The 14,443-nt window shown below is 42.1% G+C and overlaps 1 protein-coding gene across 7 annotated transcripts in view; it reads right to left on the reverse strand.

Moving 5' to 3' along the window:
• Window positions 1–14,443, reverse strand: part of LOC127574151 (receptor-type tyrosine-protein phosphatase mu-like) — a 746,263-nt gene that overhangs the window by 46,854 nt on the left and 684,966 nt on the right. For all 7 annotated transcript variants that reach the window (XM_052022906.1, XM_052022912.1, XM_052022911.1 and 4 more), the window contains 2 exons: window positions 10,921–10,997; window positions 8,914–8,950 (listed from right to left, as the gene is read on the reverse strand). In XM_052022906.1, coding sequence (XP_051878866.1) covers window positions 8,914–8,950; window positions 10,921–10,997 — 114 coding nt within the window. The remainder of the gene's footprint in view (window positions 1–8,913; window positions 8,951–10,920; window positions 10,998–14,443) is intronic.

Below are 14,443 nucleotides of genomic sequence, written 5' to 3' on the forward strand. Positions count from 1 at the left end.
CTCTCAGCTGTTGGGAACATTCCTGTATCTAGTCTGCCACGACTGTTAAGAGTTTTATAACATGAGGTCCTCTCTCATTCTTCTATACTCCAGTGAGTTTAGGCCTAACTGACCCAAATCTCTCCTTAAATATCAGCCCTGTCATCATGGTAAGTTGTTGTTGCACCCCCCCCCCCCCCCCATGGTAAGAATGCAGTATCTCTCTGCTACTAGAAATGTTCTAGAGTTTTTGACTCCTCTGCTTAACTGCGTGTCAACTTACTATCACACAGGAGGCCACTCCCCTCATTGGGTCCATGCCAGCTCCCAGCAGAGCAATCCCATCGTCTCATTCCTCCTCTCCTTACTTTCCCTGTAGTCCTGCAAATTATTCTCTCTCACACGCCTTTCACCCGATTCATTTGCAATTTACCTTACACTGAGGGGTAATTTGCGTTAACCTATTTACATGAACCAATCAGCATGTCATTGCGACGTGGGAGAAAACTCACACAGTCACAGGGAAAATGTGAAAACTCCAAGCAGCCAGACCTCAAGGTCAGGATCAAACCCAGTGACTGGAGCTTTGGGGCAGGTTCATTAACTGCCGCATCACCGTGCCACCTTTAAACTTGCTCCCCGCTTAACAGGTTGTGATATCTGTTAACACAATTATTTTCAACTGCATACAATATACTTTTTCTCTCTGCTTCCTGCTTAATGGAGTACTAGAACACCTCCTTCCACTTGCTTCCAGAGCTTATGCAGTCCTGATCTGGCATTCACATTTTCCATTGTGCTTTTTCTTAAGGAGCACTATTTACTTAACAGTTGTTTCAGAAGCACATTGACAGAGCCAATAAAACATCTGTTTGCTGAGGCAGGTAGACATGCTCTTAGGATCTGTGCTAATGAGATGAATCTGTTGTCTCAATAAAACACTCTCATTAACTATGTCTGAATAGCAAGACAGATCTCATGGGTCTCCCCATGGGGTTGCCAGTGAGAAAGTAATCTGTGAAAAGCTGCACTCATCTATGGTACAGAGAAGCAGATGCCTGAGAGACATCAAGATATCTTTTCCTGTTGTTAATCCATGTCAGAAACTCTACAGCTATGTTAAGGATTGCACTTGTTTTATCATCTACCTCAGAAAATGGCGAGCTGTGATTACTTTGACTGAGAGTTTCCAAATTTGCCTGTGTTCTGATGCTGTTGGAATCCTAGGACTGAGTTTGCTTGTCTTGTATGCTGGGAGGGTTAAGTGGGACCGGCTAACTGTGCAAGTAGTGGAGAGGAATCAAGAGACTGAGAACTGGGAGTGGACTCCCAGGGGCTAATTTCCTTCAGAGCCCCAGTGCCCCGCTCTTCTGGTGAGCTGAAGTATTTGTATCCATTTCATCCATGAACCTTGTTAAAATTCAGCTTTGAAGTAAAAATAATTGAAATGAACATGGCTTGCTGAAGTTTATCCTAGCTTTGGACTTCTTGGTGTGTTTGTTTAGAATGGACTCAAGGGAAGTCTCAGAACTGAAGGAACTCATAAATATTTGTTTAAAAGTTTTTACTGCAATGTTTATATTATCCATTTGGTCCAGTGTTTTTGGTGGGACAATTTTTTCCAGGGTTTGGATATTTTAATTAAAATATCAATAGAAATGGGAAACTCATGGTGGCTAATTTGCCCCTCCTTGAAGTTCTAATTGAACGCAAGAAGTTAAAACAGTCAAACCTGAATTTGTAGCACAGGCCAGCTATCTAATAAATGGTGCTGTTGGCTCATTTTATTTCACCAGATCTCTTGAAGAGGGCCAATATATGTTGTACTCAGGTTCTGCATATAGGGCGTTGTCTGGCCATCTGCCTGTGTAGCGTAATGCTCTCCTCTAGATAAAGTTTCCTGAGGGTAAACCTTGTCAAACATGCTGCATACACCAGCATGTTCTCTTTCTCAATGACCAAAGAGCGAATCAGGGACGACACGTCTTCTGCCACTTACCCCTACACTAACTCTGGGCTCTGAGGCATTCCTAATTTCCATCATTCCACCACTGATGGCTCTGCCTTCACCCAAGCCTTGGAATACCCTCCCGAATCCTTGTCACTGCTTCTTTCTTCACCTTGGTTACTCCTTAAATTCATACCCTTTGACTGGCCATTTGGTTGGCTGTTCCAATATCACTTTATGTGAAATCCCTGGGGAAGTTTAACCATGTTACGTAAATGCATATTGCATTTGCACATGACAGGAATGTACATGCATTTGTATATGCACATGAATTTGTCTGTGTGTTCATCTTTGTCTGTGACCATTTGGCACCTTATAATGGCTTCAGGGTCTCTCTAAGAACTGAAAGTTAATTTTAATGCCCAATCATTGTTCTGAGGTCAGCAAACAGCATGAGATAAGTTTGTTTATGATCTCACTAGGTAAAGGAGGAAGGTGACTTGGATGACAGATGGAGCTTTTTGGACAATATATTTCATGCATTGCAGGGCCGTGGAGAAATACTGATGCAATAAATGGACCCACCAACACCAAAGCACATGGGAATGTCAAGCTGGAGACACTTTTCTTAATCCAGAGGTGAGCATGCTACTGACTGGGATCAGTTTACAACCTGAATACAGCCGCGAGTTTGTGAAATCTGTGTTCCAAAGACGCATGTTTAATCTGAGCATTACGGTATCATTATTGTGTGGCTGAGATGAAAGGGGTGGAAATGTCATGATAAGTTATCTTGTTCCCAACAGAAATAACACCTTGATCACAGATTAGAGTATAACTTCACCTTGCCGTTGTCTTGCAAACCAGTACTAGACTGAAAGTCAGCCCAGGGGTTTTAATAAATCCTAGCATACCACAGAAATGGCAACACACTAATGAACAGGTAATTATGTAACTCCCCAGTCTATTAAAACCAGATTGCAAGTCTATTACCACTGATTACATTTGCCAATTTCAGCTACATCCATTTACATTTGTGCATCAAGACTTTGTGTTAACAAGAACTCAATAAAAATTGTGAAACAATTAGATGTCATTGAGTAGAACTCCAGGGAAATTCTGTGCTATGGTTTGAGCAAGGATGATGAATGAGTACAATGTCATTTGAGCAACTTTCCAGACCAACTAGGCTGTCAGTTTCACCCTTCATTCAGAAACTGCTGTTGTGACCAGAATGCTGGTGCTTTATTTTCCCTGAGTGACTCATCTCCTGACTCGCCAAAGCCTTTCCACTATCGACAAGGCACAGGTCAAGAGTGCAAAGGAATACTCTGCACCTACCTGGATGAGTACAGTTTCATCCATACTCAAATCTGTCCAGGCCATTTGATTGGTACCTTATTCATTATCTTAACCATTAATTCCTTGTCACACTGATACACTATCGTTACAGCATGTGCCATCTGAAAAATGCACTGTTTTAACTGTCAAATCCCTTCTACGTCACTTCCTAAATCTACAACCTCCACCAGCATGAAGGACAAGGGCAGAAGGCATATGGAAACGCCACAGCTTGTAGGCTTCCTTCGGGTCACACTCCATCCTCACTTGGAAATATACCGTCACTACTTTATTGCTTCTGGAGCCAAATCCTGGAACTTCCTGCCCAATAGTATTATGGGAGTCCCTTCAGCTGAGGAACTGATGTTGTTCAAAAGGGGTGCTGATCTTTCTGCCAAAACATCCATCCCATAAATGAATTAAAACATTATTTGCCACCCCACCCCCTCACCTACAATCTCCACCTCATGTGTTTCTGACCTTTTATATTACAGAAACTTCACTGCAGAAATCTGATGTAAAAATAGAAAATAGTGAAGTTCACAGAAAAATACACAGCAGGTCACAGAGTACCCCAAGCATTAGTCTGGCTCCCATGTTCCAGTTACTGATCTACCTGCTGTGCATTATGGCATCTTCTACTTCTGTTTGAAATTCACCACTTATTCTTTCTCATCAACCCCACAACCCGACCCTGCATGTGACAAAAACCATGGAGTCTCCACATCAAATTTATTGCCTGCGCTGTGACAATGCTTCCCCTTAATTCTCCACGGCAGCATCACTCTGTCAGATTTATTCAGAGTAGCACTCTGACTGGACTTGGCTGAAAACAGATTAATGAAGTGAGAAATTAACACTTGACAGATTTAGCACACTGATGCTTTGGTTTGATTTGGATATTGTGCAGAGTGACGTTGTGGTTTAACTCAGAATTATTAGGTTGATGCCATGGCTTAACTATGATTTATTACAGAATAATGGTGAGGATGAACTTGAATTTATTGTGGTGGGATCTCGTGACTAGATAGAGATTTACGAGAGAGTGACACTGTGGGACAATTCAATTAATTACCAGTGACCGCTGGGACAAAGAGTTAAGGCCCAGATTTTGCAGAAAAATGTTAGAATTTCAGTATAAAACCATGAGCAACTTTGGGATTTCCATGTAAGTGTGGGAGTACACACAGTGGTCAGTGACTTACCGCCGTTTGCCCAAATTTGCTCCAATGTTGTACACCTCCTGCAGCCCAGTGCAGAAACAGGAAGCTCAGCAGATTCCCTGCCCCTTTGTATTTCTATGGCAGGGACGGCTGTAAGTGCATTAACTTTTTCCTTAATTGTTTGAGCATCTTGAAATATTTATAAATATTTAGGAATTCTGTTTCTTTAAGATTTTAGAATCTTTATTTATCTAAAAGAGAGTTTGTTGAAGTTTGACTGTTTATAATAGTTTTTGAATGTTTCTGAATGTACTTGCATGGCAGAAACATTCGGGCTATTTGATGGCAATCTAATTGGGGTATGGCTTGGCCTTATTGAGGATGGAGTTTATTTTGCCCATATGTTGCCGAAAGCCATGTCAATGAACAAGAAGACCACAAAATAGGGCAGTGAGCTGCTTCCCAACTATGTGTTCCTGCTGGAGAACTACATTGGATAATTCTGTACATCATTGATCAGTGGCGATCAATTACAGATTAACAACATTCGGGAAAGGTGATTCAAAAAGTGATAATGCTGGAAATAATCTCCGGAGTGTTGGAGGTTGAGGGGAGACCTGATAGAAGTTTATAACATTATGAGAGGCATAGACAGAGTAGACAGCTGGTATCTTTTTCCCCAGGATGGAAATGTCTATTACTGGAGGGCATGGTGAGAGGGGTTAAGTTCAAAGAAGATGTGCGGGGCAAGTTTTTGACACAGAGAGTGGTGGGTGCCTGTAATGTGCTGCCAGGGGTGGTGGTGGAGGCAGATATGATAGGCATTTCAGTGGCTCTTAGATAGACACATGGATATGCAGAGAATGGAGGGATACGGACCATGTGCAGGCAGAAGGGATTAGTTTAATTAGGTGTCATTAGTTTAATTTGTTTGGCATCATATTGTGGGCCGAAGGGCCTGTTCCTATCCTGCACAGTTCTATGTTCTATGATCAGCAGTTTAGGCACCTGCTGAGAGTGACCGGTGTAAAGATTTCAGGTCAGTGACCTTCCCTCAGAAACCAGGACGAAGAAGCAACTTTCAGGATGTAGGAATACGAGCAGATGGTGGGGATGAGAGGGAACGGAAGGAAAGCTCTATGACAAGGTGGTAGGCAGAACCAAAAGCTACTTTTTTGCCCTTTCAAACTTTGTCAATTCTTGGGGGATGTTAATGTTTATCCGGATCTTTCTTCCTCATCCCTGTCCATCTGATTCCATGCCTTCCTCCAATCTAAACTGTTTCTGTGTTTTCACTAATCCTTCTGACCTCCTTTTTCCAAAACTGACAAAAATCAGCCCCTGCTGATCTCCTTGCTTCAACCCCTAACATCCCCCTCCGGGGTAACGTGATATTGAGCTTTTCTCCTGCCACCTTTCGCTCGTGGAATCTTCACTCTTCCTGATTTATCCAGTACTGACCACCCACCCTCCATGAATCCTTTCACTCTGAATGTTGGTTAACTGGGATGTCTGCATTTCACTGGGATGACTCAACTCTGTTCCCACTCTGAATCTGCAGCACTCATTCAATTTGCTCATTGGGCTATTGCTGTTATCTAGCAGAGGTTGAATGCAAATTTTATAACACCTACTTGTATCTCCCCAGATCATGACTCCATTACTGAACACAAGGTCATAGTTTCCCAGGTGCCACTCCTCTCGTCTGCTCTGGAGATCTTCCCACCTCTAATATCAAACATGTTTAGCCAATTTCTGCTTCCTTCCTGGGATCCACAAGCAGAGCTGCTCCAGTGTACCCAATGTTTCAACATGTCCTTGGCTGTTTCTCTTTCTGCCTTGACTATTTTTTTCTCCCATTGTCTATAAAACATTGACAACACTTCAAGCATCTTCTGCGGACTTTAATAGTTTCCTATTCCTAATCATGTCAGGGCGCAATACCTCTAGTCTCCTATCCCTTACCAGGATGATCTGAGGACTTTCCGATAATCTCTTCCTTGAACAGAGGTCCAAAAAGTTGCCATCTTCTAATCTCCTCCTTTGCCTGGTTAAATTTGTTCTCATGTTGAGAAACCTCTCCTTTGATTCCAATGACCTTCTCCAAAAAAGATTGCCAAGGATGCAAGTTGTGTTTGCATCTTTGAGGGTTATATGGAACATTCTTTGCTCCAGTCCTACTCAAGTCCTCTCACCCTCCTTGTTCCTGATATACTGATTCTGCATCTTGTGCCATTTACTGCTCTCACCCTGAGGTGGAAAATTTCACCACCCCTGCTGCAAATTTCCATCGTCCTCACCTTTCCTTCCTTGACTTCCCTGCTTCCGTTTTCATGGTTAGGTTAGCGATCAATATCTTCAATGAACTCGACTTCCCCAGCTGCCTTGACTACACTTCCTCCCATCCCACTTCTTGCAAGGGTTCCCTTCCATTCCGAGCGTTTCTCCATCTTAGTCACATCTGCTTTGATGATGGCACCTTCCTTACAGTGCTTCCAATATACCTTCCTTTTCTCTCAACTGACAACCCCCTTCACTGTTGTTCACAGTGTGTGTGGCTGTGCCCCTTCCACTCCCTCCCTCCTCTTTCCCTTTCTACCAGGACAATATTCCCATGATCATCTTCATCATCTATCCACCAGCCTCCATTATCCTCTGGCATTCCTAACATGATGTGGCCACTAAAGTCACTTCTTTTGTCCTTCCCCTTTCAGTGTTCCAAAGGGACTGCTTCCCTAGCAACTCCTCACGTTTACTCCCATGTCCAAGCTTCCTTCTCCTGAGATCTTCAAAGATGCCATTGGCTCCTGTGATCACTTTTCATTCTCTTCAATTCCATCCAGTCCATAGGAGTTGGAGTTAGCCAAATGGCCCTCCTCATTTGTGCTGTCATTAATAAGATCCTAGTTTCTTCCACACTCTCTCCACCTTTCAGGCAAATCCCCATATCACTGATTCCCCTTGACTGCAAAAATATAACACGCTCAAGCTTGAGAATACTCAATGAATGAGCACTCACAGGAATTGGGATTGAACATTCCAACCCTCTGTGTAAAAGAATTTCTCAATCATTCCTAAATAGTTGATCTCTTACTCTAAGACTATGCCCATTGGTTTTAAACAGGAAATGACCACTCAGCATTTACCCTGTTTATCCTTCTTGAAATTCTACATGTGCCATTATCCTCAGTCTCATTGAGTCATAGAGTTATACAGCACGGAAACAGGCCCTTTGACCCAACTAGTTCATGCCAACCAAGATGCCCCATTCAGGCTAGTCCCATTTGCCAGTGTTTGGCCCATAACCTTCTAAACCTTCCCTGTCCATGTACCTGGCCAAATGTCTTTTAAAAGTTGTTATTGTACCTGCCTCAACCACTTCCTCTGGCAGCTCGTTCCACATGGATACCAACCTTAGTGTAAAAAAGTTGCCCCTCATGTTCCTCATAAAGCTTTCCCCTTTCATCTTAAACCTGTGCAACCTAGTTCTTGATACCCCAACTCTGGGAAAAAGACTGAGTGCATTCACCTCATCGATGCTCCTCAAAGGTGTACACTGTGTGGTTGATGGTAGGGATGCAGGCAACAGGAAGGTAACAAGTGTTGATTATACAAGGGACTTTGAGTCCCTTTGACAGCAATAGTGCATAGTTTTGGTCCCCTTTAAAAATGGATGTACTAGTGGAGGGTGTCCAGAAGAGCTTCTCCAAGCAAATTCCTAGGATAAAAGGGTTGACTTATCTTTGGAATTTAGAAGAATGAGGGGTGATCTTATTGGTATCAGCTGATCTCACTCATCTCTCCTCATATGATGATCCATAATTGGAATCAACCTAACAAACATACACAAAAGCAGGTAAGTCTTACCTGGGGTGCAGAGGCCAGTGTTGCAGCAAGTTCTCCAGGTGTGGCCTCACTGAAGCTCTAAACAATTGCAGCAAGAATTCCTAGCTCTTGTACTCAGATTCCCTTGCAATAAAAGGCCAACATACCAAATGCCTTCTAATTGCATGCTAGACTTTTCGAATGTATTTACTTTCTGCACTTTGTTTGCCGGCACGCCTGATCCCTCTGAATCCCGGCAGTTAATGGTTTCTGCTTTGCCATCCAACCAGGGGGGTCCAACACTGACTTTATCTCTTCCCCTCTCTCTCAGAGTGGGGGGAAGAAGGGGGATGGTAGCAGAGAAGGGAGAATGAGGAAAAGGACCACAACATTTCTTGCTCAATGTCACATTTATCTTACACTGCTGTTGAAAAAAGCCATTCTGAAGCAGCAGCCCAAATATCCCAGAAATTAAAGAACTCCACGTTGTTTGAAAAGCTTCTGTACTGTCAACATAACGCATGCTGCACTTCCCTTTTTACATGTTGATGAGTAGCCAAGTCTATGTAAAATATGTACATTGTCTGGTATGTAGCCTGATTTTGCTTACTCATATAGATGAATGTATCACTTACAGAGGTTTATATACTTGCTTACCTTGTGTGGCGATATAGTGGTTCGGTCTGTGATAGCCCTAAAAGAGCAAATAAGAGCTTAGTAAGATAATGTAGGAATTCCTGTCAAGAGAGCTTTTATTTGTTCTAATACAGTCATATCATAAAAGTGTTGAGAATCAAAACAATTGAAAATTGCCAAAATGCTTCTGAAGAAAAAAAATTGCAAACAGACTCATTTTCTGTAGCTCAACAGGCTGGAAATCAGATATGTTCAGATGCTGGTTAATCTCTTTTATATTTTTCAGGAATTTCTCTTTTTATATTTATAAATCTAAAGGTATATACATATATTTTTTTTATTTTCAAAGATGGGACTTGTTTCTATCTAGTCGATAGCATCTGATTTGCAGAAAGGTGAGCCTGTTGCTTTATTTCTTCCTCCCAATCCCACTGTAACCACCCTACCTTCGACCTCCTACTTTGCTCCGAGAAGCTCAGTGTAAGCCTGAAGAGTAGCACCTGGGCACATTGCAATTCTCGACGCTCAATCATGAATTCAGCAATTTCAATAACCAGCTTTTTCTGTTTGTATCAGAACTGGCCAGCACAGTTGTAAGTTCATCAGCCTGTAACTCAGGTTTTCTCTCTCTACAGATGCAATCTGGCCTGCTGAGTACCTCTGGCATTTTTGGTTTTTGCTTCGGATTTCAAGCATCCGTGTTTTTTTTTTGCTTTTCCAATTCGATATAGGACCAGAAAGCAAACTAGAGTCCTTCTAATTCCCTGCTACTTGGTGATTATTGGTTATTGATTATCTTTCAAATAAAGCCAAAAATAAGACTATTAATTTCTGTTGCATTAAACATAAGTCTAGGGGGAGAAAGTTGCCTTTGGCCATGAGTATTAAAGGCATGTGAGAGTATCACCCAGCAGTTGTGTAGACCTCAATGGTTGGTTTCCATTGCCTCTAATCAACTGAATGCACAGAAGGTGAATTCAACTGCCAGGTGATACTCTTGTATGTCTTTGATGTGAGCAACCAAAGACAAATGTCTCCCCTGTCCTTTTGTCATTGGGAAACCATCATTAAAATACTACAGATTCTTTCCATATGAACCCTTCATTATTAATATTAATAATAAACTTTAGAAGGTACCTCATACCTGATGACTTTTCAATGTTTAAAAATTGAGATAACCATGTTCCACACATGCAGTTAACCAGCCCAATAATTACTTCTCAGAACTTCGGACAGATGTATTGCATGGGGGTGGGGGTGTATGCAATTCAGAGTACAATCCTTGTTTTGTACATGCTGAAGCCATTTGCTTCCACTGGTTTACATGAGCCTTCACAAAATTACTTTAAGAGACGTCATCACTGTGAAATAAACTGAAAAATCCATATCTTTCAGTACCAGCTTCAGGCACTCTCAGGCTAGGTAGAAGATGGATTGGATGCAAAATAATATTCTCCAATAATGGATAAAGAATTCTTCTGGTCAACATTACAGAACAATACACTACTTCCACATCTCTGTTCTTTCAGAAAGTAGTTACAATTCCATGAAAAGCTGTGAACCAGAATGATCAACAATGAATTTACATTCTTACATAAGGCAATCACGGGTATTCGTTGCCTCTTGGGGCTCAACCTTACTTAAAAGAACCCCCTGTGGCACAATAATTCAACCCACAGCTCAGGATAAAGGGTATCTGCTAGAAATTGACCAATCAATAGTCTGATTCTGACAGCCACATTGTCACTGAACAAAACTGCCTTTAATTAACATTAAACCAGGAGCCTCTCTTTGTGAAATCACAGAATGGCAGGTGCGGGAAAAGCAAATGTCATGCTGGGAAGAGCGTGACACGCTGTTCAGAGACTTTTAAGTTGTTAGCAGAGTAAAAGGAGTTTTAATCTGCCTTTGTTCCATGTCCCACCTGATCTGGGAACATACATGTAAAAGAGTTCTCTATTCACCTACACTGGCCCTTAATTAGCTGAAGAATACCTCGAAGATACACCCCAGCTTTTAGCCACTTACTTCCACGTAGTTTGCATTAATGTAATCAGAATTTGAGTCACCCTCCAATGGTTGCAGTCTGACCCGAGAATGATCATCTGAAGAAGAAAACAGCCATCGTTGGTTATTAAATAAATATCACAGACCTTAAGAAGATTCAAAGTAGGTCGTGCCCACTTTTGGTTCAAAGTGAAAGAAATGAGATGGAGTTAAGGAGCATCGAGTCTCCCATTTATCAGGCATTATTGCTGACAGTTCAGATCCAAGTACCGTTGGCCCAGACATCTTCCACAACCTTTGCCTCTCCATCAAAACTCCAAATCCCAAACCCACATCCACCACCTCCCAATTAAACTTTGAGCTGGGAATGGACCCAGGAATTCTCCCCCAACCTCCTCACTCACAACTCTCAAACATCAGAACAGACTGAGAGAAGTTACAGTCACGACAACACACTCAACTTGGAGGTATGTGGTAATGGGTAATTGGTTTATTATTGTCACATGTACTGAGATACAGTGGAAAGCTTTTGTTTGCATGTCATCCAGACAGATCATTCCATACAGACGCACATCAAGATCACGCAAACGAAAAAAACAGAATGCAGAATACAGTGTTACAGTTACAGGGTAAGTGCAGAGCGGGTAGACAAAGTTCAAGGCCATGATGAGGTAGACTGAGAGAGCAAGAGTTCATCTTTAGCATTTAAGAGATCTATTCAAGAGCCTTATAACAGCAAGACAGAAGCTGTCCTTGAGCCTGGTGGTACGTGTTCTCAAGCTTTTGTGTCTTTTGCCCAATGGGAGGGAGGAGAAGTGAGAATGACCAGGGTGGGAGGGATCTTCGATTATTTTGGCTGCTTTCCAGAGGAAGTGGAAAGTGTAGACACAGTCAATGGATGGGAGGCTAGTTTTCGTGATGGACTGAGCTGTGTTCATAACTCTCAGTAATTTCTTTGGGTCTTGGGCAGAGCAGTTGCCGTACCAAGCTGTGATGTATCCAAATAGGATGCTTTCTATGATGCATCTGTAAAAATTGGTGAGAGTCATGGGGACAGGCTGAAAGCTTTTTTAAAGACTTCAAGTGACACATTAAGATTCTTGCTGTAATGGCAGAATGGAGAATTTCCAAAAGGATTCACTGCAGCTTAGTGATGAACTGAAAATGTGGCAGATCATTCCACAAGGAAAGAATTCATGCATTTTCTGTCTGTTACTCAACAAATATTCCCTTGCTCCAACATGTTGACTACCAATACATAAATGGCACAGGGATCTTCAGAGATTTATCATCCCACAAGGAATAACCTCTGCAACTCTGCAATACTTTGGAGGCTAGCAGGACCCAGCTTCCTCTGTGAAACCCCTAACAGCCACATTTCTGGGCACATTTATAAATGGATGGAGAAGAAAGTCTACAGGCAGTACGGAGCTCAACAGATAGTTGCAGGAGCAGGAATGAGTAAGTTCTTGGATTTGGCAGTGAATACTATCAAGTTCAGCAAAGTGCTGAAAGCTAACTCCAAATCATACATTGCATGTGTTTGTTTGTATTTATTCACTCATGGGATAGGGACATGACTTGGGATACTGGGATTTATTATCCATCCATGTAGGTTTCTGAACCAAAGTGAGCATTAAGACAACATCATACTGTTGGCTCTGGAGTTATTTATAGGCCATTTCCTTATAAATTATTTCCTTATCTGAAGGCCACAGTGAACCAAGTGGAGTTTTGCAACAATCCAGTAGTTTCATGGTCACCCTAAGTGATGAAATAATTTTAAAAAATCTAGATGTATTTAATTCCTTAAATTTAAATTCCCCAGCTACTGTAGTGGGATTCAAACTCACATCTCTGAGTCAGTGGCCTTTGACTATCAGCCCAATAACTTCTCCGCTACTCTATTGTGCCACACCACACACCAAACTGCATCCTTCCATTGCAGATGACAGCTGGAGGGACTCATTCTGGTCATACCCACACAAAGCTGTCATTATGAACAAGCAATACACAAAAAGTGCTGGAGCGACTTAGCAGGTCAGGCAGCATCCATGGAGGGAAATAAACAGTCGACGTTTTGGGCCGAAACCCTTCACCAGGACTGGAAAGGAAGAGAGCAGAAGCCAGGATAAGAAGGTGGGGGGAGGGGGAGGAGCACACACAGGCAGGTGATAGGTGAGTTCAGGTGATAGGCGAGTCCAGGTGATAGGCGAGTCCAGGTGAGAGGGGGTAAGTAGGTGGGTTGGGGGGGGGGGGTAAGATGTAATAAACTGAGAGGTAGCAGAGGCAAAGGGCTGGAGAAGAAGGAATCCAGTAGGAGAGGGCAGTGGACCATGGAATAACAGATGGAGGAGGATGAACAAGTCCAGCAGGTCATAAGGAAGATGCCTGAATTCTTTATCCCAAAGAACCCTGCTCAGTGCTTGCTTGGTTTGTCTCCTGGAGAGACGAGGGGACCACTCGTCATTGGCAAGAAGGCACAGGTTCCCCCGAGAAGATAGTGGACCTCTGTTGGCATAGCATGGACTATAAGTCTACCACCAAGGACAGAGAAAATGGAGAAAAAACAAAAGGTTCTGGTATTGCTAAGTCCTGGTATTCTCATCTAAAAAGAGGTGGCAACCTCATCAGTTTCTGCTATAACCAGGGGCGTTACTGTTTCTACACGAAACAAAATGTGACTGAATGTTGCTGCAAAGCTCTGAATTCTATTTACATATAGACAACATTGCTGATAGGGGAAAAGAACCAATATAAATCTGGAAGTTCTCTGTGCATGACACAGGGAAGTGGATCGGGCCTTCAATAACTAATCTGCATGTCAAACGCACAAATCATCCAATGACGTGCACCAACCAGTTTTATCACAGCGATGGCCTTCACAATTTTACAGCCTCTTCATATCAGAAGAAATAATGGTGATGCAATTACAAGAGTTGTCCTACCTTAATTCAATTTTAAACAAATGTACTTGATATCCTTGATATGAGGTATTGTAAAGTTAGCTATTAAACAAGGAAATAGGAAGAACAATTGGAGGTGAAGATTAATATATATGGGCAAGTGTAAAATATTGCTTGTAGGAAGGAGAGAAATAGTAGAATAATTAAACAAGTCACTGAAAGAGATCTGAGGATATGAATTGTCATGAAACACAAATGGGTAGAAATCGATTCTCATTCTGCTCATTTTCCTGGGCAAAAAATGGGGTAAAAGTCATCATCATGTGGAAACAAGCCTTGAATTTCCCCAAATGCAGCATAATAACAAATTCTTTTCTGCACCTTTTCAATTTCAATAAAATTATTTGGTCTTTTAAGCGGCATAGTTATCTTTTATGTAAAAGTTCATTCACATTGCTTGTAAGACTGTGAATGTGGCTGTGCGGCTAATTGCTAAACCTCAACAAATCATGGTGGGGAAAGAAGCCAACCTTACATAAGCACCATATCTCATTTAGTCAATTGAGCGGCGAAAATGTGGAACTCCTTACCACTAGGATTAACTGAAGTAAATAAGGAGAGGCTGGACAGGCATAGGA

This window comes from Pristis pectinata, chromosome 9 (genome assembly GCF_009764475.1).
Source record: "Pristis pectinata isolate sPriPec2 chromosome 9, sPriPec2.1.pri, whole genome shotgun sequence".
Lineage (NCBI taxonomy): Eukaryota > Metazoa > Chordata > Chondrichthyes > Rhinopristiformes > Pristidae > Pristis > Pristis pectinata.